We start from the raw sequence: 25,539 nt of genomic DNA, 5'->3' as shown, positions 1-25,539 counted from the left end.
ATTGCACACACCCTCTAATACACTTCGCCCACGAAATATACTCACAGCCCGGCCATACGTGGCAGGCTCTGACTCTAGATTAGGGTTCGTTGGCGGGGATCGGTCAAGCTGTAAGATAGAGTAGAGAGTTAGCCATAAAAATCACAATTCGCCAGAAAGGTTCGAATGCCAATGGAACTGACCGAATGATTTTGACATCTTTATCCAGCCTGGCTCGGCCCTCAATAGCATTCGGGGTGATCAAGATGTATTGCCGCGATACTGATCGTCGAGCAGCATCCACCTGTATTGTAATACCATTCAATTAGCAGCTCACTCTCAAGTCACATTTCCCTTTTTTGTAAATCCGCAGTAAATGACTTACCAGCATGTTTGTGCTAATTGCACGGTTCACATTATCCATGAAGACGTCAAACTCATCCAGACATCGTATTGGTGATCCAATGGCTTCCCACACGGAGAGAAGCATGCATATTGAAGAGAATGACTTTTCGCCTCCCGATAACGTCTTGGTGTTGCGGCCAGACGAGCTCTTTCGTGTCTTGTCGGGCTCAATCTGGAGGTTTACCTTCCTGTTCCGGTGATCAATGTCGATCTTGCCTCTGAACCCACGCTCGCTCAATAGATAACTGAACTGGATTCGTATCCGAGCGCTTATTTGTCTCTGAAACATTCTCCATAGGTGAAGTCGGTGTTCGATGGCTTGCTTCAAGCTCGCAATGGTGTCATCCACGTCTCTCGTCTTCTTCATCACATCCTCGTATCGCGTTCTGGCCTCGACAGCTCGCTCGTAAATCTGTTGGTCTGTGGCTCCTTGTCGAGCCTCTCGCTGTGCTAGCTGCTCGCGAACCTTCTGGTATTTGATCTCGAGACTTGCATATGTTTCGTCTTCAGGGATATGAACGCGATCTGGAGATACTTGCTCGGCTTGTTGGATGAAGTCGGCCACCTCAGCAATCTTCTGGTCGCGCCTGGCCTCTGCCCGCCGCCTCTCGTTTATCTCGATATCCCGCCTCTCAAAGGCGGCATTCTTTTGAGCGACTGCAATCTTCCTAACCGACTCATGTTTCTTGACTTTGTCTTCTGCCTTGGCCACGCGGCTTTGGTGATCCTTGCGAACGTCCTTTTCAGCATCGAGACGTGCCTTAGCCTCTTCCGCCTTCTTGCTCAGTTCTCGCTTTTCCAGTTTCAGGTTGCCGTACTGCAGACCAAGCTGCTCTTCTTCAGTTTGTTTCGCCTCTCGCTCCTCCCGCAGCGCCACAAGACGCCCGTCAACGCCCTCGAACGCATCCAGATCCAGTGATATCCGCTGGATATCCGCCTGGATTCGGCGGATATCCCTTTCCAAGTCCTTGAGTTTGTTTTGATGCGCTTTAAGGTCAGCCTCGCAGGCCTCCAACTGTTGACGCGCCTGACGCTCCTCGATTATTAGATCTTTCACTTCCAAGCCTAGTTGCCTGAGGTTCTCCTTTTGTACAAGAAGCCGCTGAGCAGAATCTGATTGCATTCGAGGGGCCAAGTTAGTCGGTGTAACAGGACTTGTGCCTATGGTTCCGAAACGGTTTGTGATTCTCAGTCCATGACCACGTTTCCCTCTGCCGTCGTGGAAGCAGATACAAGCCACCACGTTTCGAGGAGGACCGTTGTTATCGATCATTACTCGCTCCGCTTCAAGACGGTCCTTGACTAAGATGACCTTTTCGATCTGGTTATTGATAACAAGCTGCGACCGAACAAGCTCATTGTCGAATGCCAGCACTCTGAGAATGGTGTCGAATTCGGGATCTGGCTCTTGGGCGCTGGTATCAATTGTGCCTCCATACGCGATATAGATTGGCGGCTGTTTCCTTAGGCCCATGTGTTGAATCAGATTTGACAGCTTTGTTTGGTCTCTCTTGCTCTGCACGACAAATGCATTCAGATTCTCACCAAAAGTTTTTTCGAGGATGCCAGACCACTCAGGCTTTCGGAGGGTAACATGCGTGCCAAGGGGACCCAGCGGCTTGCTTTCGAAACCGGTTTCCCTTTCAATGGCCTTGGCCAGTCTTATGAGGTCTGCATCATATCCATCAAGGGCTGAGCCGCTGCTCTGCTCGAGATCTTTGACCCCCCTTTGCGCCATCACTACCTCCTTTTTCTTTTGTTGCAGCAATTCATTAGCTCGCTTTGCCGCTTCTTTTGCTGCGTTTATTTTTTCGGAATACATTGGTGCCCGGGCCCTGGCCTCACTGATGTCTTCATTTATTCTCTTCTCCTGCGCTTGTGCCTCGGAGAGCTCCTGGTCTTTCTGTGCGCGTGCAGAGCCCGATGCGCCGTCTAAGCGTTTTTCTTCCTCTTTGATCTTACTCTCACAGGATTGTATGTCTGTCCGAAGAGTCTTCAACCGCATATGAGCATCTCGCTCTTCGCGCTGCAATTCTGTTTGCTTCCTCTTGGCGTCATTCCACGCAGCCTCTGCCTCCAACATTGTCTCTTCAAACGTGTTTTCTTCATTGCCGAGAGCTTCTCGGGCCTCTTGAACCCGAGCCAGCTTCTCTTCCTCTTTTGCAAGGGCTTCTGTCGCTTTTTCGCAGTCCGCCTCCCAGGAAATGAGCTCTTCGTCGCGCCTGTTCAAGTCGGCATTGCGCTGTTCTAATTCTCTTTCCCGCTCGACAACCTGTGACCAGACAAGCTGGTTTCGATAGTGCCTTGCCTTTTCGCGAAGGCCCTGGTTCTTCTGGGCTATCTCAGCAAGTCGTTGGGCATCGTCCATTTCCTTTTTGACATGGCCTATCTTCTCGTTGAGATCCTCGCGGAGAATGAGCGTCTTGTCCAACGTGTCTTGAGACATTTTATAGTCATTGTCCAGTTGTTCCAGTTGGACACCAGAAACGAAGTACTTGTACTTTTGCGCTGGGGTTGCGGCGTTGAGGAACTGTCGCGCATTATCTTGGGAGAGGACTGTCAGGGGGTTCCCTATCTGCAAGGCATACCACTCCGAGATTTCATCAACTTCCTGCTTTTTGGTTGAGACCACCTTGCCCTGGTCCGTCTTGATCTTGAAGCCACTGCTGCCAGATTTGGAAAAATGGCGTTCGACGGTGATGGATGGTCCGTAGATGTCGGGTTGGTATGCATCGGTTCCAGCGTTCTTGATCTTGACAACAAGACTTCCTTGCTCACGTCCCTCCTTGACAAAGGACTTTAAGCTACCACCTCTGTTAGTATCACTAGCCTTGCCACCAAGGCATAGTGTTAGGGCTGTCAAGACAGCGCTCTTGCCACTGCCGTTCTCTCCCACGATGAAGTTGATCAAGGGACCAAGTTCCACATGCAATCGTTCGTGGCACATGAAGTTGTAACAGGTGATGCTTTCAATGATGCCACTCTCGGCGACCATGTTGTTGTCAAGGGTCTGTGTCGTGGTGCGGCGCATCAGCTTCTGCGTAGCTTGCTGGTCGTCCCAATCCGTATGCTGAAGGTGTCGAAAGCCATTGTCTCTCATAAGTTCGTATTGTGTCTGCGGGGGAGACGCCGGAGCGTCGTCATCGTCATCTCCGTCGTCGTTTTCGCTCTCGGAACTAGATGAACCATCGTCTCGTCTTGTCTCTGCTGCTCTACTGCTCGAACCCTCTGCTCTGTCATCAGCGGATAACCGGACTCGTTTTCTCTGCCGCCCGCGGTTAGCCAACTAATGATTGCCCAGCATGCTAACATACATACCGGCTGCATGCCATTGGCCATTGATGCACGCGCTTCAGTGACATCTGTGATTTCATCCTGTTGGCCTGAGGCTCTTCGTGATCGCTTGAGGGGCGCCATGGCCGATGGTGGTTTGCGGGTTGTCGCCAGTCACACAGATTGGGAAGTGCAAGGGAAGACTGGAAGGATGTGACGCTCGATGATTGAAGAGTATTGATTACATTAACACATTAGCAGGGCTCCATCTCACTGTTGCATGCATCCTGCAAACTCCTCTGGCCGATAAGCGATGCGATGAGGCTTGTCAAAGTCCATTAATTTGTTCTTGCGCGTTGACCGCGTTGAGCGCGTCGTGGGGTAAAGCAGCTCGGCAGTTAGGCAGCTAAACAGCGGGCATGACTAAGGCGCCCATCATGCGCTACTGGTACAGGCATGTACATCCATGGCTGTGAATCCATGATGAGCTTCGAATGTGTTATCTTTAATAACATGACTTGTATTTTTATCTGTGTATATATCATTTACCATTGTGCAATACAGTTACAAATCAGGATACTCGAGGAGAAATCCAAATGTGCATCTCTGTAATTGCCAAACTGTAGGTGTTATACAGTGGCCAGCCCTGAAAGAATTTTGATAGGCGGGTGTATAAGAGCCTGCCAGCGTGGGGCCTAAATCAAGACAGCCCTACATCTCAAACTTACATATCTTCCAGCTACACTCAACACTTGATGTCTTATTAATATTGATCTTTTCGCCATGCGGATGACTACAACCCAGTGCTGGTGCCCCTCCTCGCGATAAAGCATGTCCAACGACAGCAATGTCGGCGAGACGGAAACTGCCGTAGAGCAGCTCTCTGAAAACACCGTCGAGTACATGCTCTTTGTCGTGGAGACCCAGCAATCCGAGGCTCGCAAAGCACGAACTCACCTTGAAACTATTCGGAAAGCAGCGGTTGAGCTGGTTCAGTCACTCACAAAAGACTACATCTGGCAGCGTGAGGGGTTTGAGATTTCGCTGAAAAGCGAACACGGTGAGTCTCTCTACAGCACCCCCTTGGCGGTGCAATCGCAGTTCATTTCTTTAACGCTTGCTCTAACTGTTTATCTCTAGGACTGCTATTTCTGCATGGCACCACTGACTACGGAGATGCCATTGAGGATGAATGGCTCATTGTCTACATTCTCTGTGAACTGACCAAAGCCCATCCCGATCTCTGGCTTCGAGTGGGAGACTCTGATGGAGAATTCCTCCTGGTCGAAGCGGCCAATGTGCTTCCTAGGTGGCTGAGCCCGGAAATTGATCGCTACCGTGTATGGATACATCTTGGAAAGATCTTTCTCATTCCTCTCAGCCTCAAGGGTAGAGACGAGTCTGAACAATTGTCCCTCCTACAGGCCGTCACATTTCTACGATCAAATACGGACGCCCTTGTTCATCTCCCTGCTATCGATTCTGAAGCATTTCACAGATTGAAAAAGTATCCGGATCAAATCTCCAATTCCATCCACCATGCTCTTGTCACGATCCCCAGGGCAGTAGCCTACATTTTACATGCTCTCCCAAAGATCATTGCCCCTGCCGTTGAGCACTTTTACTTGAGAGATGCCAACTCGCTGAAGCCCATTCTATCTTCATCGGCCTCTCTGCAGTTTCCACCAGAAGATCTCGTCACAGTCAGTTTACGATTCAGCAAAACCCTTTTTGCTCAGCTCAAGTCCCAAAGATTCGACACACCACCAAGGTGGGAGGCCCTGCTCCGGAAAAATACAAAGGTGGAGCAGCTTTCAAAAGAGGACCAGAAAAACTTCGAACATTTAGAGACTGGCATGAAACTTACATGTGGATTTGAGATGCTTGCAGCCAATGCAGAGAGCAGCAAGAGCAGAGTCGTCCGTGAGATGGCCATCATGTTGGAGGATCTACAAGAGGATGGAAGTTCATGTTTGCCATCGAATGAAGATATAAAGCTATGGGAAAACGCTGGTCGGGACGACGACGATTCGTGGCTTGACATTAATTATGAAGACTTTGAGCGCGAACTAGAAGGGAAGCAAGCTCATGCGTCCTCTTCAAAGGCGGCATCTGGTTTCGGCGAGGCTCAGACACAAGAGAACCTGAGAAAGATTGTCTCGCGCTTCGAGGCTTTCCTCAACGATGACGCTGCGGGTCTGGATGGTGCTGAGCTTGATAGGATGGACGTCGACGATGATGACGAGGACGATGAAGAAGATCAAGATGAGGAGGTGAGCTTCGATGAGGAGGCATTCTCCAACATGATGAAAGAAATGATGGGCATCGCTACAGCAAACCCTAAAGAAAGAGGAAAGGCTCGCAAGGTTGAAACGGCCGAGGATCGCACCGACAGCGACGCAGAAGAAGACAAAGACATACAAGAGCTCGCCTCTCGTATGGAAGCTGAGCTCAAAGAGTACGGCACCCTCCAGCTCGATCCACCAACTACCGAGCGCGCGATAAAGTCGAAGGAGAGCGTGGAGAAGGAGAAGGAGAAGAGTAAGAGCAAGCAGAAGCAGAAACAGCCGCTACAAGGGGAAAGCGGCTATGCGGCAGATTCTACCGATGATGAGGATGGTGAAGTCGACATCGACTACAACCTGGCCAAGAATCTTCTCGAGAGTTTCAAGAGCCAGGGAGGCATGGCTGGCCCTGCGGGAAATCTCATGGGGCTCATGGGGTTCCAGCTGCCCCGTGATGAAGACAGTGGGAGCGAAGGCGCGGATGATGGGCGATAGTTCAGGTGGCGCGGTGCAAGTTATGCCATTGAATCTTGTTGATACACTCTACTTTTTTGATGCTAAACACCAGGAATACCAAGGCTTGGGAACCTGTTTTAATATGTACAATATGAGAGTGATGAATATGATGTAGCAATAGTATATAAAGAGCCATATCAAAGACCGCCTCCGAATCCCGGTTGGTCCATTAGAATGTAAATGCTCATCTACCTTTCCTCTATCAATCTCCAGTGAACTAGACACACTGAACCTCATGCAACAGCTTAATCTTCCGAGGCAGGCTTCGCAGCCTTGCCGCTCTTCTGCTCCCCCGCCATACCATAGAGCACATTGATGTTATACCGCTTCAGCTCCTCCCATTCCTTGCCATCGACCACAGAGACGCCGCAAAACAACTAGCACCATTGTTAGTCAGCGATTCACACATGTTTTATCTCATGGGATGTTGGACAAACCTGGAATATCTCGACGAGAATGACTTTGTCTGCGTTCTTGAGGTTGACCTTGTGCTCAGGCTTGACCATGCCGGCGACCATTTTGATGACGGCCTGTGATTCCAAGATGGAGTGGTTTCTCATCGTGGGTCGTATAGCGTACTGTTAGGGCATCAATTCCAGTTAGCCAAGTCTCATTCGAACAAAGAAAAGAAAGTCTCTTCTCAGTTGGGCACAACTTACTGTAAAAGGAGCGTCTGTCTCAGCATTTCGAGTCACCGTCTCCGGCCCCGCCTCTTCAGCCGCCTCCTTCACCTCCTCGGTCGAGTTCTTTTCCTCATCCTCTTCTTCATCCTTCCCCTTCTCCTCCTCATTCAAGCTAAAAAACGACGCCAGAACCTTCCTCGCCACCCTCTGCACCCCCTTCTCACTCGCCTTCTCCGTATCCACCACAGGCGTCAACCGATTAATATACTTGCACTTGCGATCCTTCGCACTCTCGCACCCCCTCGCGTCCCTGCAAATCTCGAGCACCAGCTGACAAGGATCCACCGGCCTCATCGTCTTCATGAAGAAGACGCACTCTATCGCGACAGACACCGGCGAGAAGACGCCTCTCGGCTGGGGCTGCTTGGGCGCCTTCATGGCTTCGAGCTCCTTCTCGATGGACGCCTCAATGTCTTCGTCCTCGTCTCCTGATTTCGGCTCTGATTCGTCAACCGGCGGCTTGATGCCGTACAGCTTCTCGCCGTACTCGTCACACAAGGCCTTGAACTCTCGAACTGCCTTGCCCTTCATGCCCCTTGCGTAGGTAACCCAGATGCCCTCATCGCCCACCTCAAGCGTCTTGCCCATTTCCGCCCAAGAAGCGTGCTTTGCCTTTTGAGCCGGCGTTTTCCATCTCCCAGCTGCACCCTCCTACATTGATAATTCCAATGTCAACATCTCTAGAGCCATAAACACGAGGCAAGAGTTTTCCTTTCAATGTGTAATACAAAGTATTCATCATCATACCTTTCTCTTCTTCAGCGCAGAGCCGTCAGGACCACCAGGGCCCTGTTTTCTTTTTGATGCGGAATCTGCCATCTCAATTGATCGGTTTGTTTCGAATATGGATGGGTTAAATGATGATCTGAAGCTCTTTTTATGAAAGTTTGATGAGCCTTGCAGCGCTGGGCACAGCTTATTTGAGGCTCGCGATTAGATACGGTGAGTGGGTACTTGGTACATCTATTTTGGTTGCAATTACTAGAAAGGCTGGGTACTCACGACAACTCTCAGCATTTTTCACGAAAGCACGTGATTGAATACTAGGTATCTCGTGCGTAGAACACCCACTGTCGTTGAGACAAATTACCATGAGATCTTGAGATTCTACATCAGGTAAAGAATTTTTTTTATACTAGAAAAAGAAGCTCAAATTCATTTCTGTGCCAAGATTACGCAGTAAAGTAAAGGTAATCCATGAGGCAGATTTTACAGCTATGGATTGAGCTCTTGATTACTCTGGCGCATGTAATAGGTCTTATACACAAGTCATATCACAAGTCATATCACAATGTTGAAGACTGATGATTAAAAAGGGATATCAACTTGAAATTCATATTTATAAAGCATCCTGTTAAACCATGTATCGTTTTTTATCATTTTGAAAACCCTCCATCCAATCCTGCTTCATTAACGATCAGTGCCTGCCTTGATTCGCTTTGTCAGGTCTATTATTCTAATAAGGTACCGATAAAATCTCATGTCGGTTCAGGTTACTCCAATTTGGCGTTGTTCTTGGCGCTAGCTTCCGCAGTCATGATCAATGCTCGCGGGGCGTCTTCCTTGGGCATGTACAGCTCGACAAACTGAAGGCATTCTGCCGCGTTGAATGTGGGATCTGTGAGAAGCTTCTCCAATTCCTCCTTGGTCTTGACGGCAAACTTCTTGGCAGTCTTGGATCCGCCAAAGACGTCAACCAGGGCCTTGAAATCCCAGTTAGAGATGTCGTTGTATTCGGCCTCCATACCGTGGATGAAGCGCTCAATGGTAAAGCCATCGTTGCAGATGACAAAACTAAGAAATAAATGTCAGTGACTGTCTGGTAGAGTTAATTGTGCCCGAGATTGTTGTAACTTACATGATGGGCTTCAGTTTGAGGCGAATCATTGTGCTCAGTTCTTGGGCTGTGAGTTGGAACGAGCCGTCGCCCACAAAGAGGATAGTTCTGCGGCCGCTGTTGTCATCGGCTGCTGCAAGGGCAGCTCCTTGGCAGGCACCAACGGACCAACCAATACTTCCCCAGAGGACCTGGCTGAGCGCGGTAACGCCAGCTGGGAACTTGGTATCCCAGATACCAAAGTTGGCAGTGCCAGTCTCTGTGATGACAATGTCGTTCTTCTGAAGGAATTGACCAACACGTGGCCAGAGGTAGGCTTGAGAGATGACGGGTGAGTCATCTACAGCCTTGGGAATTTCGTTCTGGACAACTGGCGATGGCTGAACATTGAGCTCGGAGGCGCTGATCTGCTTAATAACCTTTTGCAGCACTCCTCTCATCGAAACACCTGGATATGTCGAATACTTGACAACACAGTGGTCACTGTGGAGATCGATCGTGTTCAGTTGAGAGGTGCGGTAGGAGAAGCCAGCAGTGTTGAAATCACTCTGATGAAGAGATTAGTAAATGAGCAATGCAAGTATAGATTGAAGCGGATATACACACCTTGAGCGCACCAATTGTCAGGATAAGATCTGAGGACTCGACAATCTCCTGGGCTTGAGGGGGTGAAGAACCGGCACCGGCATAGACACCACCATAAGTCGGGTGCTCTTCGTTGACTGCACCCTTGCCCATGGGAGTGACAAAGACGGGAAGGTTGGTCTTTTCGATGAGATTGTGGACCTCCTCAAGGACACGATGGCGGATGGCACAAGCATCAACAAGAATGACGGGGTTCTTTGCAGCTCGGAGGTACTTGAGGACAACGTCGACGACGTAATCTTCACTCTCGGGCTCATTGTCGGGCTCTGACAGATCAATTGGGGTGTCGAGCCTGGCACCTTCAACCTTGGCCTGAACCATATCGGTAGGGAGCATGATGTAGATAGGTCGAGACCGGATGTAGCAAACTCGGAGAGCGTGGTCGATCTGAGTGGCGATTTCGGCCGGGTTGGTGAGCTTTGCAACTTCGCAGGAGATTTGGGCGCTCATGTTGGCGAAGACATTGAAGTCGCCATTTCCGAGCGTGTGGTGAAGGAGCATGCCGTTTCGCTGGGAGATGGTGGAGGGGCAACCGACAATGTGGACGACGGGGATGTGCTCGGAGAAGGCACCAGCAACGCCGTTGATAGCGGAGAGCTCTCCAACACCAAAGGTGGTGATGAGGGCACCCATCTGCTTGACACGAGCATATCCATCAGCGGCATAAGCTACAAGGTAAGAGTCAATTAGTAAGATAGCGTCCCAATTGATGAGGTATAGATAGTATTCATTGCCAGAACTCACCAGCATTAAGCTCGTTGACACTGCCAACCCACTTGAGACCACATGAGGGCAGGTAGTCGAGAGCAATGAGGTTGTAGTCACCTGGAAGGCCGTGGACGGAGCGGACGCCGATTTGGTGAAGTCGTCGGAAGAGATACTCGGCAACGTCGATGGGCTGCTCGAGGTTCTGCACCCGGATGTTGATGTTTGCACCCATGTTGGAGGAGGCCTCTCAGGAGTTGTATTTGTTTTTTATTTGGGATGAATGTAAGTTTGTTGTTGGTTGTTTTGTAGTGACCAGCACTCTTCAGTTTAGGAGCGAATTGAGAGTGTTGCTCGTAGGTAAGAATGAATTGATTGTATGTGATGTGATGAATGTCTGCGGAAGAAGAGGCTAAACGAGGACGAGAGATATATTAATATTAATTGGCAATTGTTGGTAACTCCCAATCTAATCCAGCTCGACAACACTTGCCGTCCATCGCAAACGAATCATCGATGTTCTACACCCACATGCGGCACCGGCGATGGGAAGGAGCCCCGCCAATGCAGGCTGCTCGTGCCATCGGCAAGCATGAGCTCACTTTGGACGCGCCTCTGTCATGATAGTGATGTAATGCCGACTCTCGAACCATTTACGCCTTAGCCCACTCCCTGCGCTAATGCACCCGGAGAGACTTGAAGAAGTGCTATCAGACGCTAAGCCCGGCCTGTTGATTGCCAGAGATAGCCTTTGAGCCCTGTAGAGCCCTGTAACTCCCAAAATATACTCCGTCGGGCAGGCCATGTTTCAGCGGACAATTACCATCCATGGACGTCCAAGACCTCCGATCTAGATTCCATCGGACAACTGCTCGGCACCACGCCCGGTCAATTACCAGCCCGCCGCCCCGTTTTTTGCCTTTGGGCTCCAGCCGCAATCACGGTATCGACCGGGCCCAGGAACCAGTTAAGCCAGTCCATGCATACGAAGTCGCAGGTTGACGAGTTCTGATTGCGAAATTTGATAGTGGAATTGATAAGTCGATAGGTTGAGGTGCGAGTATGAGCAAAGATTTTCTCCCTCTCCTCTCGTGGCATGCTCGCAGGCTCTCGCCACCATGCGCACACAAGTCATGATACCTCGTACCATGGCATGGCCCGGCCTGACATCTCTCAACTGTCTATTGCCCCTATTCCCAACTCCCAACGCTCCCAAAAACGCCGTCCATCTATGGCTGTCAATGCATCAGCCCCCTAGTAATCATACAATTTTCTTGTTCTTTCCCCCTTTTCCAAAAGAATTTTCCTCCCCCTTCATATCGTACACATCAAATTCTTCCATTGACAAAGGCCGTGGCAATTCAATCGCAGCGGCCATCCTTCCACCCAGTCCTCCAGCGCTCATCCCACTTCGAACAGTCAAACTCGGGCTTCCCCAGCTTCCTGTTGACGTCGTTGTGAGCCCGGCACAGCCACTGCGAAAACTCGTCTCGGCTGTTCACCTGCGGCTTCTGCCGCGCCATGTAGCCCTGGAAGTCCTCAGCGCATACCCAGCACGGGTACAGCTTAGAGAAGAGCCCGACAAAGCTCAGCAGGTCCGACTTCTGTCCCTGCGAGGGCAATTCTGGGTACGACGCCGCGATGGAGTGGAGGAGCGTCCAGGTGCTCCGGCCAAGGGTCTCGACGTCGGGCGGGCAGTCGGCCGGAGGGCCCGAGGCGACGACTGTTGTACTCGTAGATACTGCTCTGCTACCGGTGGCGACGTCTTTTTTCGTCTGTGCGGCCCAGGAAGCAAATGATGTGCAGCTTCGACATCTTTAGATAGACAGGGCACTGTTACCATACTAGATCCAATATCCAATGCCGATAAAGGCACAAGCGTAGACACAAGGGTATATGCGAGGAAGATGGATGCAGATACTTACGGCTTGCCATCCTTGCCCAGAACCACTCCCTTGGGGAACTTCTTGGGCTGCTGGTCGGCAGCAGCAGACTCGGAAGCACCCGAAAGTCCTGGAACAGACGCAACTGCGTCTCGAAACGATGCTTCCTCGGCCATCTTTTTTTCTTTCTTTTTTTTCCTTTTGTCGGCAGGAGAACGTCCCAGTAGTGCTCGTAAACCAACACTCGCACTCACTCACTCACCCCAATCAAATTGTGAGTGGCAGCCAAAATACCAACAAAGATGAAATGATTGAGAGGGAAAAGATATATCAAGATGGAATAGTCTCAAGATCGATTCATACAGTATCTTGCACGTTAATTTGTCAGCCCTCGGGAACCGCCTCTAACCCGTCAGTCCGGTCACTTTTTCTTATCGATAAAGCTGCGGGTAGCCCCTCCGCCCCTCCAAGCCATCGTCATCCACTCTAATATTAGTTTACAGTAAGCTCGTCTGATGTTAGCAACAACATCGCAGCTCAACATCGTGACTGTACAGCTTCAATTGCATCTTCCCGTATGTAGAGCATTGACATTAAATCTCAATTCCATGCACCAAACACTCCTCAGCAACCTCCACCTTGTACTTGTCTAGCTTCCACCATGTCATCCTCCAATCCCGCTCCTCAAGACAAACCGATCCCGGTCCTCCTCCTCAAGACAAAATCCAGCCCATCCGACGCCTACGAAGACCTCTTCTCATCTCCTTCTCACACTCCCCTCTTCGAACCAACCTTTGTCCCCGTCCTACAACACAAATTCGAAGAAAAGGGAGTAGACAGACTCCGAAACTTGCTCCGCGAGAAGCGCATCGGGAGCAGTCCCGACTGCGAATTCGGCGGGCTGATATTCACTTCCCAGAGGGCAGTCGAGGCATTCGCGCATGTAGTCCGAGAAGACGAAACATCAAAAGGTTCGTATCATTACATTCATTCAATAATGTCGTATATCCTCCCAGCTAACATTCCTCGTCACAGATGATCCCGCATGGCCTCACTTACAAAACATCCCCATCTACTCCGTCGGCCCAGCCACCACCCGCGCCCTCTCCGCCGTCTCCCAACACCCTCCCCTCCAAATCTTCGGCAGCCACACCGGCAACGGCGACGCCCTCGCCCAATTCATCCTCGACCACTACGCCGAGTGGCACCGCAAAGACCATCCCCGACAATTGCCCCCCTTGCTCTTCCTCGTGGGCGAGCAGCGCAGGGACATCATCCCCCGCACGCTGATGGACCCATCTCTCCCCGAAGACCGCAGGATCCCCGTCGTCGAGGAAGTCGTCTACGGCACGGGCGAGATGCCGTCGTTCCCGGACGACTTCGCGGCGATATTGAGCAAGACGCAGCATAGCCCCTCGCGCTGGGTCATCGTCTTCTCACCGACGGGGTGCGATAGCATGCTCCGCGGTCTCGGGGTGCTAGATTCCTCAACGGGCAGGTTTTCTGGACGGCGGGATGACTGGACGTTTGTGGCTACGATTGGACCCACGACGAGAACTCACCTAGTCAAGAATTTTGATTTCGAGCCTGATGTATGTGCTGAAACGCCGACGCCAGAGGGGATCCTAGAGGGGATAGTGGCTTTTCGGAAGAAGAGACTAGAGGGGCCGGCATAGTAGCAACGAGAACGGATGGAAAAATCAAGCAGGAGGAGGAATTCAGAACTGGTAGAGCTAATGTTGGCCATTGGCATCTTGGCAAGCCACTGTAACACACTGTAAGAGTACATACAAAGTCAAAGACGGAATAAAGATAGAGGAGGGAGACGGCGCTCATTCAATTGGCTTTCTGGGGTATCATAGTATAAAGCGTCTGTCTGTCTGTCTGTCTAGGCATCAAATTTTCTCAAGGGAGTGTCTTCTTCCACTGCTTCCTTTCTTCCTCTTCCTTCTCTTCCCTTTGTTTCTTCTTATTATCACTCCCACCCATCTCACCCAAGATTCTGTTCCGACATGTCTTCTTACACCATTTATGTAACTGAATTATGAATCGTAGGATTCGAGCCATGCTCGACAGACACTCGCCCGCGTTGGGTACATCTGTCTCCATTAGGCAATCAAATAGGGCGGAGTGAGGAATGAGGTTCCGGTAATTGATGTACCAAGATAGGGCACTCATCCCATGGTAACAGGCAAATTAAGGTAGGTAGTTCAAGCAAAGGCATACAATCTCATCACGCCCCAATCACCCACAGCTCAACGCCAATAACGCTAAACTTGGGCCCCGCGTCACTCAGCGGCTCATTGCCAAACGTCTCGCACGTCGCGCTGTGTCCCACGTCGAGCGAGTCGTCCAGCCACAGCCCATAGTGGCCACCTCCCGACCCCACGCTCAGGAAGCCCGTCTCGCAGTTAATATAGAAGTCGTTGAGGCCGCTGTAGGGAAACGCCTTGAAGCGGATCCCGGGCGTCGAGGCGCCGGACCGCGACGGGGGAGCGAGCGTCGTGCTGCGTGTCAGATGGGTCGTGTCTGCGGATGGCGGCGGCGGGAGAGACGTCAGCGTCGAGGCTCGCCACAGGAAGCACTCGCCGTTGCCAAAGTAGGACGGGGCGGGATGAGGATACTCGGAGAGGTAGGCACCAAACGTCTGCGTCAAGTCAAGTCAAAGTCAGCAAAACTGTCTCTATATATCCCGAGTCCAGCTTCCTCCAAGCTCCCACAACAAGGCAAACGAAAGATTAAACAAAACTTACCCCGCCCTCCTGATCCTTGACAACAAGCACAAAGCCCACCCTCATGCCTTCATACTGCCGACACCGCTGATACAGCGTCGCCAAACTGGTGCCGTTCTGCTCCAGGCTATACACCAACCGCCAGTCCTCCGTAATGCGCAGCCGCTCCGGCACCATGGTGCGAATCTCCTCGGCCACCACATTCGTCAGCAGCCTCGAGCCCGCCGGCGTGTTGTCCTTGTATCCGTGCAGCACAACCGGGTCCAGCGGCGGCGGCCGGAAGGGGCTCAGCGTGCGCAGCGTCGGCGTGTAGACGTCGTTGATGCCATCCTTGAGATGGTGGTGGTGGTGGCTGTGGCTGTGATGACTCTCGGCGTCTTCGTCAAACTCGCTGCCCACGCGGGTGTCCTCCGTCGAGAAGCGCCGCATCAGGCCCGTCCACATTGCTGCCAGCTTTCTTCTTTTTTTGCCTTTGGCCTCTGGCGTGGGAAAAAGCCCCCTTGTGGTAAGCAGCCCTAGAGCTGATGGTATAAGCCGGAGGGTTCAAGAAGTATGTTGATCTTCCGCTGCCCAGAAGTATGTAATAGCAGCCCGGTCCAGGGTATAGCACCAGGTTGGTAATGCTGGCAGAAATTGTTCAATTGCGGTATGGCGGTAAGCAACCGTGAGCAGTTACGATGTATCCAAAGACGAGACCCGCCAGCCGAGCGATAGAAGCCGGACGGCCATGGAATTAGGGCAAAAGGGAAGCCGATAAGGATGCCGAAGGAGAAAAGAAGGGGAGAAAGATATCAGGAGCGTGATCAGAATCCAAGGTGCAAAAGCTGCGTGTACCTGCGCAAGGTAAGACACCAAGTTATTAATGCCTGCGTGGCCTACAGAGGTGGGCTCCTATGTCACAGGCAGCTTTTTAGCTGGTCGACAGGGCCAAGCTTGCTGCCGTTCTGCCTCTGCCTGGTGGGGTTGGCCAGATCGAATCATGCTGTCATTGGCCTGGTCTGAGACCAACAGGCCACTGCAGAAAACAAGCCGTCCCATGTCGATCGCGACACTCGCCCCGCACCTCGGCCGGGACCAGCCTTTTTGATGCTAAATATACTCGTGCTGTAGTATAAAAAGTTATCTTGTAAAGCTAATCTGCCTATAAACTTCAGTGGCTTTGCGTATATAGGAAGTAATAAAAGACTTCATATCCATCATCAACCATGTGCGTGTATTCGTCGAGATGCGCAGGCTATTGAACGACTCCCTGCAAAAAAGTGACCAAAACTTGAGCATAAAAAAAAAAAAGAAGAAGCCATCCGAGGCCAGTGTATTTATTCGTTTCACATCTCGTCTCGTTCCTCCTTGCTTTGCTATCCGCTCGTCTTGGCCCGGCCAAGACTGATATCCTTTCTTTGCCAATCTCATCTCATCTCATTGCTCTATGTCCTCCGCAAATTCCTCCGCTTTTGTTCACCTTTGTTTATGAATTGCAACAATCTCCTCCAACAACGTGCTTCATCAAGATCTGAAAATCATGGTCAAAATTTTACCGCATAATCTCTTGGTAAATCAGTTGCTTCAGCTGCTCCTTGCTCAGGGTATCTTTGTGCTTGTCGAAATCGAAAAACTCCTCGGGGATCGGAGGCGCGGTGGGCTCATCCTCAGGGTCGTGATATGGCTCAAGGTAGGGGTGCTTGAGGGCATCCTCCACCGTGATTCGCTTGACGGGGTTGAAAGCCAGCAGCTTCTCCAAAAGGTCCAGGGCCAGGTCAGAAGTCTTGGGGAAGAGGGTGCGGAATGGCACCTTCTTCTTAAAGGGCAGCGAGCGGATGTATTCTCTTGCTCGTCGAGACTTGATGCCGTAGTAGTCCTCCATGGTCGGTGTGCCGAGCACATCCAGGATCAGGGTCAGCTGGTGGTGGTCTAGAAAGGGTCTTGAGTCAGCATTCACTCGCATAAAGAGCTTGGCATAAGTGCCAACTTACAGTCCTTTCCGGGGAACAGAGGCTTGCCGCTGAGCATCTCAGCCAGAATGCAGCCAACAGACCAAACGTCAATAGCCTTGGTGTACTCCTTAAAGGTCAACATGATCTCGGGGGCACGATACCATCGTGTGGCGACGTATTCGGTCATGAATCCAGAGTTATCCTCCTGGGATGCAGCGGATCGGGCCAGACCGAAATCGCAGACCTTGAGATCACAGTTGGCATTTAGCAAGAGATTGGATGGCTTGAGATCTCGGTGCAGGACGTTTGCCGAGTGCATGGCCTTGAGCGCTCGCAGAGTCTGATAGATAAAGTACTGGCAGTGGTCGTCGGAGAGGTCCTGGGTTCGAATGACTCTGTGCATATCCGTCTCCATGAGTTCCTGCACGAAAGTTCTATGGTAAGCAAATGTACCGACAAAGGGCAGCGTGAATTTGCGGAGCTCCGGGGAGACATACTTGGATGAGGTAGACCTCGTTGAAGCTATCGTAGCTTCGAGGCTTCTGGATATCAAGAATGGAGATGATGTTTTCGTGGTTGAAGTAGCGCAGCAGCTTCATCTCTCGCAGAGTTCTCAGACAGAACATGGAGTGGTCGAAGGGGGTAATCTTCTTGATGGCCACCTTTTGCCCGGACGGCTTGTGAATGGCAGAGCTGCCCCAATGCTGTTAGAATCTCGGCGTGCGTAGTTACACCATCCAGACCGCAAGTCCGGATCAGCAGGAACTTACCAAACAACTCCGTAGGCTCCCTCGCCAACGACATCCTGAATGTCATACTGCTCGCTGACGTTGAAGGAGATTTTGCGTGATGCCGACGCATTGTTGGGGGGGTTCGACCGAGACATGATGGTCGGATTTGCGCTTTGCGCGACTTGAAGCTGAGGGAGTTGGGTGTGGGCGGGTGATGGGAACGGCTAAAGGTTGGTGTCCGAGCTCGAGAGCGTACAGAAACGCAACGCAGCACCAGGCGGGAAAGGGTGAACAAAGGCCTCTCCGTACGCTATGCGTTGGAGATTCTCGTCGATGCCCGCAGGCTAATATGCGGATAAGCCAACTAAATGGAAACTCCACTCAGCGAACTAGACAGACAGAGTCAGTTTGAGGCTCTTGTCGTGGCAGAGGGAGGGGAATCGCGGCTATACGAACAGAAAGTGGGAAAAGGAACGGGCGCGTAGATGCAGAAGAGCTGCTAACGCTTATCTTAGGAGCTGAAGAAAGAGGAGTTGGAAAGACGAAAAATAATGCGCTCAGTCTCGGAATAAGGATAATGTATGAAATAAGAATACGAGTAGACAAAGACAAGACAAGACAAAGCGGACGGGCTTCTGGCAAATGATATGGAAGTCTCGGTGTGTTGACGAGAAGCACGAGTCGCTGGCTGCGGGGTCGAAGGTGCGTGCTGGCCAAAGTGGGGTGGCCCAAGCAAGGTCTTTGTATCTTTGAGGTGCTCAGCTGAGGAGCGTTAGCGAGCTTTGGTTGCTTTGTACGAGCAATAATTCAGGAGCGCCAGCGGGGGCGGGCTAGGTTAGGAGGGCCAGTCAAGGGGGGTTGCAGACAGAGCCTGTACCATTGAAAGTGCCAGACGGGTTCCCTAGCCTCGATAGGTCGCTGCAGGGAATTGATGCTGATGGGCACGGAGCTCGTTGATGGCCTGGGACGGAGCAGATGCATGGAATACAAGAGCCGCCTGGAGTTACAGGTTCGTTGCCGTTTATACGGGTTCAGGCCGCGCCCGGATCCGCTGGTGGCCCCTTGCAACTGTCCTGTGACAACCTGCCGATCCTGGTGCAGCTCAGATCGAAACAGCTCTGGTCGTTTCAATACCCGTATCGAGCCCGGTTTTGAAAGCTCGAAACAGCAATGCCTTTTGCCTGAGAAGAGGGGGCTGGCCAAATGGGAGGAGACGGGAGACAGTTGACGGGGAAATGCCGTGAGAGTGCATGCATGTAGATACGGCTTGTCAAGACGCCGGCATACGGCTAATGCAACATACAGGGTGCCCTTTTCGGGGGGGGGGGGGTTCCTTTGTGGTCCGTTGAAACAAAGACCTCAACTGGGAATTCAAAAACAAAGGACTACAAGGGTCTATTTCTAGAACGGGAGCTGGTTTTGGACTGCTGAAGATTTTCTTTGACCCCATACCTAGGTAGCTTGTACCCCAGTCTTCAAAGGTTCAGTGCGCTTTGTTCTTCAACACCAAAGCTCAGATGGGAACTACCGAGGCAGAGAGAATTCTCTCATCATCAATTGTAAAGAGGGAGGGGAAGGTTATTACACTGCAGTAAGCTTGGATCTATTATGCACCCTCCTCGTCTTCATCACAAGCAAGAAAGTGTCCGTCCGCATTAACTCGCAAGTTGGCCGTCTTACTTGTTCCTATGCCGATGGCTTTCAACAACCTACTCGTGCCTGGCCTATCCAATCCAATCCAGTCCAGCACCCGGCGCCGCCTGAGCTAAAGCCCGCTAAAGCCTTCCATAGCGCAGGCCGCTCGGCAGGAGTAACGACATGGGGGCGTCTGGGGCATCTTACAGGCTCAGCCCGCCCGCCAGCGCGTTTGAAGTTCCGTCTGAACATGGTCCAGGCGCTTCTTCACTTCATCTTCAACAGCCATCAATCGCAACCAACAAACCTCTCGTCGACATTCATCAACATCAACATCACAATTCAAATCCATACGATGCATGCCCAATGAGTCATATGATCCCTTACTGTATACTCGTACATCCCCCTTCTTTCATCCATCTCATGACATGCATCCATCATCACAAAGCATGGAACTAACCCTCTTCTTTCCCCTAAGCGCCTAATCTCCATCCCCATTGGCCAGTCAAGCGTCCCCCTCGCCTGTTTCATCACACTCCCACCTGCGGCGCAAATCACAAATTCCCCCCCAGTCCCAATAAAGGGGGGCCCAACCTCAAACCACGACGTTAGAGGTTCTTCTCCAGCGCCGTTTCAAAAGAAAAACTTGGCCCGTATTTATGGAGTAATCCCAACCCAATCAGACAAAACACGCCACTTCTGCCCCCGTCCCGCCGACGAAACAAAGTGCTCCAGTACCTTTTTTAACAGCCGGCCGGCCGGCCTCTATCGCCGTCCGCCGCATTGGAACCGCCAGGCAACGATGCCGAGATGCAAGACAAGAATAGCATCTTGATACCTGCGATTAAAAGGCAGGATAATGCCTGATGAGGCTAGATAGTTGCCTACCAAGGTAAGAAAGTAGACAAACACGCCTTGAAACAACGTATTCAGCCACAAGACACATCTTCAATACTTCAAATTATAAGCGACCATTTGTTGAAATATTTGTTCGTTTACCATGATAAAAAGACATAGTCCCATCTCCTCATACTCGCCCTCTTTTTTTTTTGGCCAAAGGCCGGCCACCATGAGATTCCTCATCACTACCTAGTCTATACAATTATTATTGCAACACCACCGCTCACATACAATCCTTAACATTCATTACTGCACAACCTAGATGAAATATCATGTTAGCTATGGCGTGTCGTTCATAGGGTCATTTATGAGGGTGTCAGTTGACGTACCTTTTCTCGAAGTGAACCAAGCCACTGTGCCGCACTTACTCCCTGGTCTGCCCGGTCCTCGACGAGCAGCGTTTGCGCCCACAGCTTGAGAGATGGCTCGCCGTCCTCCCGAACAATGTACAGGTGCGGCACTGTGATGCTTCCCACGCCAAGTGCTCGGTGATCACGGCTCTTCTGGATCACGGCTCTAATGCGCTCGTTGAAGTCGTTTTCGAGCTCGGGAACCCGTCCCTTGCCGACGTGAACCTGTGTGCGGTCTTCCACTCCAAAGACATCGGCGATGAGTTGAGGAACGGCATCGCGGCCCACCCACAAGAACTGCACCTGGCCGTCGTCAATCAGATAGAGGCCGTATGGTACCAGTCTCTCCGATGACAAGTTTTGTGCAGGGGGCAGGGTAATCTGCCCTGTGGCCTCATCCGGGACACCGGCATTGTCGGGCATGTCGTGCAGAGAGTAGAGCCTGGGGTAAATGTATCGAATCAAGAGCGGGATCGGAAGTGTGGACAAGAGGCACAAGGCGGCTGATCGAATGTCGGAAGGAATTTGTGCAGACTTTCGTAAGCCGACATTCTTTGTGAGGCCGAGGAACAGGAGGGGAAGTCCTCGGAGGTTGGCAGGGAACTGCAGGCCGCCACCCATGCTGCCGCCGGCGAGCTCCTTCTTGAAGGTCTGGAGAAGCTCGGTAACCTTGGCTGACAGGGCGTCTCGAGCCGCATCCAGGCCGCTGCTGAGCGCTCTCTCGACGGCCTTATGGCTGAAGTAGGCTGTGATGGCGGACTGGTCTGCAGACGCGTACAGGTCCGACAGGTTCGTCGTTGTCGGCAGGGCCAGAGTCAAGACTCTAATGCGACGCTCTCCATTGCATGTGGTGTGCAGTACAGCCGCCTGGAGGCATACCACGTTCTTAGTAAGACTCTCGTCAATGGCAACTTCAACAACGTAGCACTGATCGCGGGGGAAGGCCGGGAATGCGCAGAGATCTGAGCTGCGGTTAAAGAAGTTTCCGTAAAAGGCGTTCATACGCAGACCAGTGGTCGCGCGAACTCGGAGGACGGCCTCCAATCCAATCTCGGAAGACAGATAGTCGCTGAACTCGGAGGCGAACTTGAGTGCGTCCTCCGGTCGCGAAGCGTGCCAGCCAGGGTAGAACCAAGTCTGTCCACCCGTATATCTCGGCAAGTTGCTCAATGAAGCCACGTCCTGGTACTGAGATGAGAACAAGAACATGTCAATAGAAACCTGGTTTTTGGAGCACTCGACGGCAAAGCTCTTATAGAAGCTGTTCGAAGTCTGCAGGAGGCTGCTCTCCTTGGAGGTTCCCAGGAGCTTCTTGTCTTCCCTCATGTCCAGCTTGCCGACGCCAGTGTTGGGAAGTGAGGCTGTGAGGACAACAATCTTGCCGCCAAGCGCAGAGATGAGCTTGTGTCCCGCACGAAGGGCGGAGCCCATGCACGAACCATTGCTCTGGTTGTTCTGGAACATGTCCGGCAGCTTCTGGAGGAATTTTTCGATGCTCTGGCGACTCTCGGTCAAGGGAACCAGGAGGTCGTGGGGCACCGGTAAGAAGGGCTCGTCGAGGTCGCTGACCACAAGCATGCTGGTCTCGCCATTCTCCTCCGAATCCTTGGGGATAGAGAAGTAGTGAAGGCTAGAGTCGACGGCGAGGAAACCAAGGCGAGTTCGGCGATCCGCGTTGGGTATCCTGTTCAAGCTGTCCAGGATGGTCCTGGCACTTGTGGCCAAGAGGCCGTTGGAAACAGCCGCATAGCTGACGTCAAAGAGGAAGAGGTACACCAGGGGTTGGGGTGGTCGGACCATGTACTCCTGGGGGGCAACAAATTCGACGACGGCGTGGTTGAGCTCGTGGCGGCGCCATCTGTCGGCAGCCTGCTGGGCCGCAGCATCCCAATCGAAAGCCTGGGGCACATCGTTGCTCAGGTTGCACATGTTACACCTCCAGCGGTGGCCGTGGTCCAAAAAGGTAACAAATGGGTTGATATACGTCCTACATCTTCGGCAACGTGAAATGACCTGATCTTGGACCACAGGGATGGGATCCTCGTCGTCATGAAGAGCTCCGTACGGCTGGATGATGAGAGCAAACGGCAGCTTGGACTTCTTGAGCAACGAGTTGGATGTGGGGACGGCATTGATGGTGGAGCGAATGTATCGCGAAGAGCAGTTGGAATCCGGTGAGGCAGTCACGCTGGTCTATAAAGAAAACGCAGCTCATATTAGCACACGTCATCGCGCATGGCATATTGGACGGGATGTCAATCTTACATTGGGCGGGAGAATGATTGGAGGAGGGGGCAGATCCAGCTCCGTGACGTTGAAAGGCTGGGTCAAGAGGTCTGTAGGATACAGCTGGTTGAGAGCAGCGGGCCTGTTTGCTTGGGCCATCTGCGGGGGCTGAGGCTGGCTTCCCATCTGCATGCCAGCCATGCCCTGGGTGATGCCGGCGATGCCAGCGGCAGGACCCTGACCACCCGGCGGTTGGTATCCCTGATCCGGAGCCTGGTAGCCGCCATATGCGGGCTGCGATGCGGGCACGGGTTGCTGTGCGCCATAGCCGGCTTGGGGATACTGGTATCCAGCCGCCGCGGGTCCGCCAGCAGCAGGTTGAGGCTCGCCCTGCGGATAGGCGCCGTAAGGAGCAGCACCGCCTTGGACTGGCGGCACGCCATACTGCTGTCCGACTGGTAGCTGGCCGCCAGCTAAAGCATTGGCTCCTGTGCCGACCTCGAAAGCTTGCGCCGCATATCCTCGCTTCTTCTTCTTGCCCGCAGCAGCCTCGTGGGCGTGATGTGCGGCCTGGCCATCGTATGGCTGTTCCTGGGCTTGCTGGTCAAGCGGCTGGCCGTAGCCATCACCGGGGGGTGCCGACATGATGAGATTGAGTAGGACGGGGTCGTCACTCTGAGCGCGATCAGAGGCGAGGGATGTTGTGATAAGAGTTCGGTCGGTGGGGAGGGCTGGGCCTCGAGAGGAGCGTTTACTCTAGGCGAGAAAGCTCTGCCTTTGACCACGGGGCGACGGTCGAGGGAGTGAAAAGGCCGAGGTTGAGTCCGACAGTCGAAGGATCGAACAATTCGGTGTCGAAGCCAGCCGTCTGGGTGGATTGGCAGGCGGAAGCAGGATCAAGATTCGTTGGTGGGCGTCACTGCTTGTCGTCCAGCCGATAGGTAGAGTGTCCTTTTTGGATAGGTAATTAGACACCGCCTCTGAGCCACACAAAGAGGGGCGCTGTGGCTAGGGAGGCGTTGAGGTTGAGACGTGGTGGAGTACGAGGTACTAACAGGCACTAACAGGTAAAGGTAGCAGCGACTCCAGTAATGCAGGTCAATATTGTTTGTGCTGTATTGGCAGTTGTGGGTTTTATAGAACGACTTTGGCATTGGACACCTAAACATTTTCTAAGGACACGAGGTATCCACATCACTGTTAAGCTTCGAGACATTGTGAGGCCGTTGAAAACACGTAGCTGGATACATGCCGTATTGGTACGCGTACAGGTACTTGTTGAAAGGTGGCCAAAAAGTGGCATATGCCATCAACCACGGTAGTAGGCATGTTCGGCCAGGTAATAATGTTGATCCTCAGCAATAAGCTCGAATCAAGCCACGTGGTAGATCTAAACACGGGGTAGATGGCAGATGACTGGTTCCTGATGACTTGCCGCGACGAGAACAGTGATCTCGGATCTTGCATCTAATTACGACATGTTTCCCCTCAAAAGTCACACACAATACATCAAACTGCAGGGTAGCTGTTGATCCTCAAAAGCTGGTTGAAACCATGGGTTCTTCACCACCTGCAGTTGAAGCAGACAGCGGGCGGGATTCGGCAATTGATCCAGACCCTAATCTCCCCCGGCCAAGGTAGACAAGCAGACAAGGGCATCGCAGTGGTTCACCCCGTCGATGCATGCAGTGCAATGCAGTAATCAATATTAATTGACATCTGATACTTTATAAGTTATGACTGACTGTTCTCTCTCTCCCCTGTCCATCATCATCATCATCATCGCCGTTGCAGCGAACCCCCAATTAGGACATTTTTCGCTGTGGGGAATCTCTCTGCAGTACCGCGTCTAAGCTCCCCGGCTGTGCTGATGCGATTAATTGCTTACACGAGCTGAAGCATCTCAACGCTGTGCTACCGACTCTTTACTTTTCTTTTTTTCTTCTCGAGCTCACTCCTTTGCTGCCAGTGACTCATCAATTAATTGCCCATATACCTGATACCATATCAAGGAGCTTCTTCTAGTGCCAATGTCACCCATCTTCAGACGAACCCTGCAGGCACCATCAATGCAATTGACGCAAAACGTCTCCTCGCAGTAGCTGCGTCAATGCTCTGCTCTGCTCTCCATGCTCTCTACATCAAATAGACCACGGGCGATAATAATAGATCCATGGGATTTGATGCAGTAATACTACCACTTTCAGGTCCCCCTCGCTAGCCCGCCACAGCCCACCTGCCCCCAGCGCATTAGCGTCACCAGCAGCCCACTGGGAGCCGCTGTAACTGCAGGCTGCGGCCCCCCTGGCTTGTGCAAACGCGAACTAACAAGATGAAGACCCTGGAAGCATCACCATGAATTCGGCAAGGGGAACAAGCAAACAGTCAGAACAAAAAAGGCGCGGTTGACGGGAATATGCGTGACTCCCAGCGCTAGATAGTATTTTCCTTGATAGCCTTAATCAACAACCTGGTCTAGTGCTGCCAACCCGCAGCACAAAGACATATGTAGTGCAGCTACTATTTCGGGCAGTAATAATCGAGAATCCAATCGCCAGTGCAGCTAAAAATCCCCAAAGCTGAGGCCTCCTCCACTTGCACATGCATTCAATTCGCATTCTTTAATCTTTGCATTCCCATTCCCTCCCTCTAGCTTCTTCACGCTCCAAGCTGTCACTTGCTTCTTCACACTCCCTCAAACCGTCACGGGTTCAATTTTTCTTCTTCTTCTTTCAGCTACAACCATTTGGACTTTCTTCATTCTAACTCTTTTTCGCTCCTTTGACATCATCTGGTCGCGCGCCACGTCCATTTCCCAAGAGT

At 51.9% G+C, this 25,539-nt stretch overlaps 9 protein-coding genes across 9 annotated transcripts; 2 read left to right on the top strand and 7 right to left on the bottom strand.

Moving 5' to 3' along the window:
* Positions 1-74: 74 nt before the first annotated feature.
* On the bottom strand, positions 75-4,099 carry M431DRAFT_126643 (hypothetical protein; the record flags this gene model as incomplete). Its single annotated transcript, XM_024912293.1, has 4 exons — positions 3,703-4,099; positions 365-3,649; positions 183-283; positions 75-108 (listed from the first exon to the last, which is right to left on the bottom strand). The coding sequence occupies exons 1-4, from the start codon at positions 3,799-3,801 to the stop codon at positions 75-77; spliced, it is 3,519 nt and encodes a 1,172-aa protein (XP_024769001.1). The 5' UTR covers positions 3,802-4,099.
* Positions 4,100-4,488: 389 nt separating this feature from the next.
* M431DRAFT_126641 (hypothetical protein) lies at positions 4,489-6,437 on the top strand (the record flags this gene model as incomplete). Its single annotated transcript, XM_024912292.1, has 2 exons — positions 4,489-4,717; positions 4,798-6,437. The coding sequence occupies 2 exons, from the start codon at positions 4,489-4,491 to the stop codon at positions 6,435-6,437; spliced, it is 1,869 nt and encodes a 622-aa protein (XP_024769000.1).
* Positions 6,438-6,703: 266 nt separating this feature from the next.
* Positions 6,704-7,960, bottom strand: M431DRAFT_97947 (hypothetical protein; the record flags this gene model as incomplete). The annotated part of the gene is made up of 4 exons (XM_024924980.1): positions 6,704-6,835; positions 6,896-7,036; positions 7,118-7,792; positions 7,889-7,960. The coding sequence occupies 4 exons, from the start codon at positions 7,958-7,960 to the stop codon at positions 6,704-6,706; spliced, it is 1,020 nt and encodes a 339-aa protein (XP_024768999.1).
* Positions 7,961-8,447: 487 nt separating this feature from the next.
* On the bottom strand, positions 8,448-10,819 carry M431DRAFT_126634 (hypothetical protein). The gene is made up of 4 exons (XM_024912291.1): positions 10,368-10,819; positions 9,585-10,291; positions 9,000-9,526; positions 8,448-8,935 (listed from the first exon to the last, which is right to left on the bottom strand). The coding sequence occupies exons 1-4, from the start codon at positions 10,561-10,563 to the stop codon at positions 8,635-8,637; spliced, it is 1,731 nt and encodes a 576-aa protein (XP_024768998.1). The 5' UTR covers positions 10,564-10,819; the 3' UTR covers positions 8,448-8,634.
* Positions 10,820-11,689: 870 nt separating this feature from the next.
* On the bottom strand, positions 11,690-12,387 carry M431DRAFT_97760 (hypothetical protein; the record flags this gene model as incomplete). Its single annotated transcript, XM_024924959.1, has 2 exons — positions 11,690-12,143; positions 12,254-12,387. The coding sequence occupies 2 exons, from the start codon at positions 12,385-12,387 to the stop codon at positions 11,690-11,692; spliced, it is 588 nt and encodes a 195-aa protein (XP_024768997.1).
* Positions 12,388-12,872: 485 nt separating this feature from the next.
* Positions 12,873-13,887, top strand: M431DRAFT_486934 (hypothetical protein; the record flags this gene model as incomplete). Its single annotated transcript, XM_024916442.1, has 2 exons — positions 12,873-13,182; positions 13,247-13,887. 2 exons carry the CDS (start codon positions 12,873-12,875, stop codon positions 13,885-13,887), a joined length of 951 nt encoding a protein of 316 aa, XP_024768996.1.
* Positions 13,888-14,444: 557 nt separating this feature from the next.
* Positions 14,445-15,387, bottom strand: M431DRAFT_10190 (hypothetical protein; the record flags this gene model as incomplete). The annotated part of the gene is made up of 2 exons (XM_024911361.1): positions 14,445-14,858; positions 14,965-15,387. 2 exons carry the CDS (start codon positions 15,385-15,387, stop codon positions 14,445-14,447), a joined length of 837 nt encoding a protein of 278 aa, XP_024768995.1.
* A 1,087-nt stretch (positions 15,388-16,474) lies between these two features.
* Positions 16,475-17,760, bottom strand: M431DRAFT_500404 (hypothetical protein; the record flags this gene model as incomplete). The annotated part of the gene is made up of 4 exons (XM_024917919.1): positions 16,475-16,851; positions 16,914-17,295; positions 17,372-17,567; positions 17,645-17,760. 4 exons carry the CDS (start codon positions 17,758-17,760, stop codon positions 16,475-16,477), a joined length of 1,071 nt encoding a protein of 356 aa, XP_024768994.1.
* A 2,626-nt stretch (positions 17,761-20,386) lies between these two features.
* On the bottom strand, positions 20,387-23,361 carry M431DRAFT_10188 (hypothetical protein; the record flags this gene model as incomplete). The annotated part of the gene is made up of 3 exons (XM_024911358.1): positions 20,387-20,398; positions 20,470-22,683; positions 22,756-23,361. 3 exons carry the CDS (start codon positions 23,359-23,361, stop codon positions 20,387-20,389), a joined length of 2,832 nt encoding a protein of 943 aa, XP_024768993.1.
* Positions 23,362-25,539: the final 2,178 nt, after the last annotated feature.

The sequence above is a fragment of the Trichoderma harzianum genome, assembly GCF_003025095.1.
Source record: "Trichoderma harzianum CBS 226.95 unplaced genomic scaffold M431scaffold_19, whole genome shotgun sequence".
Taxonomy (NCBI): Eukaryota; Fungi; Ascomycota; class Sordariomycetes; order Hypocreales; family Hypocreaceae; genus Trichoderma; species Trichoderma harzianum.
The sequence above is the reverse complement of the archived record's forward strand: the minus strand, read 5'-3'. Positions and strand labels throughout refer to the sequence as shown.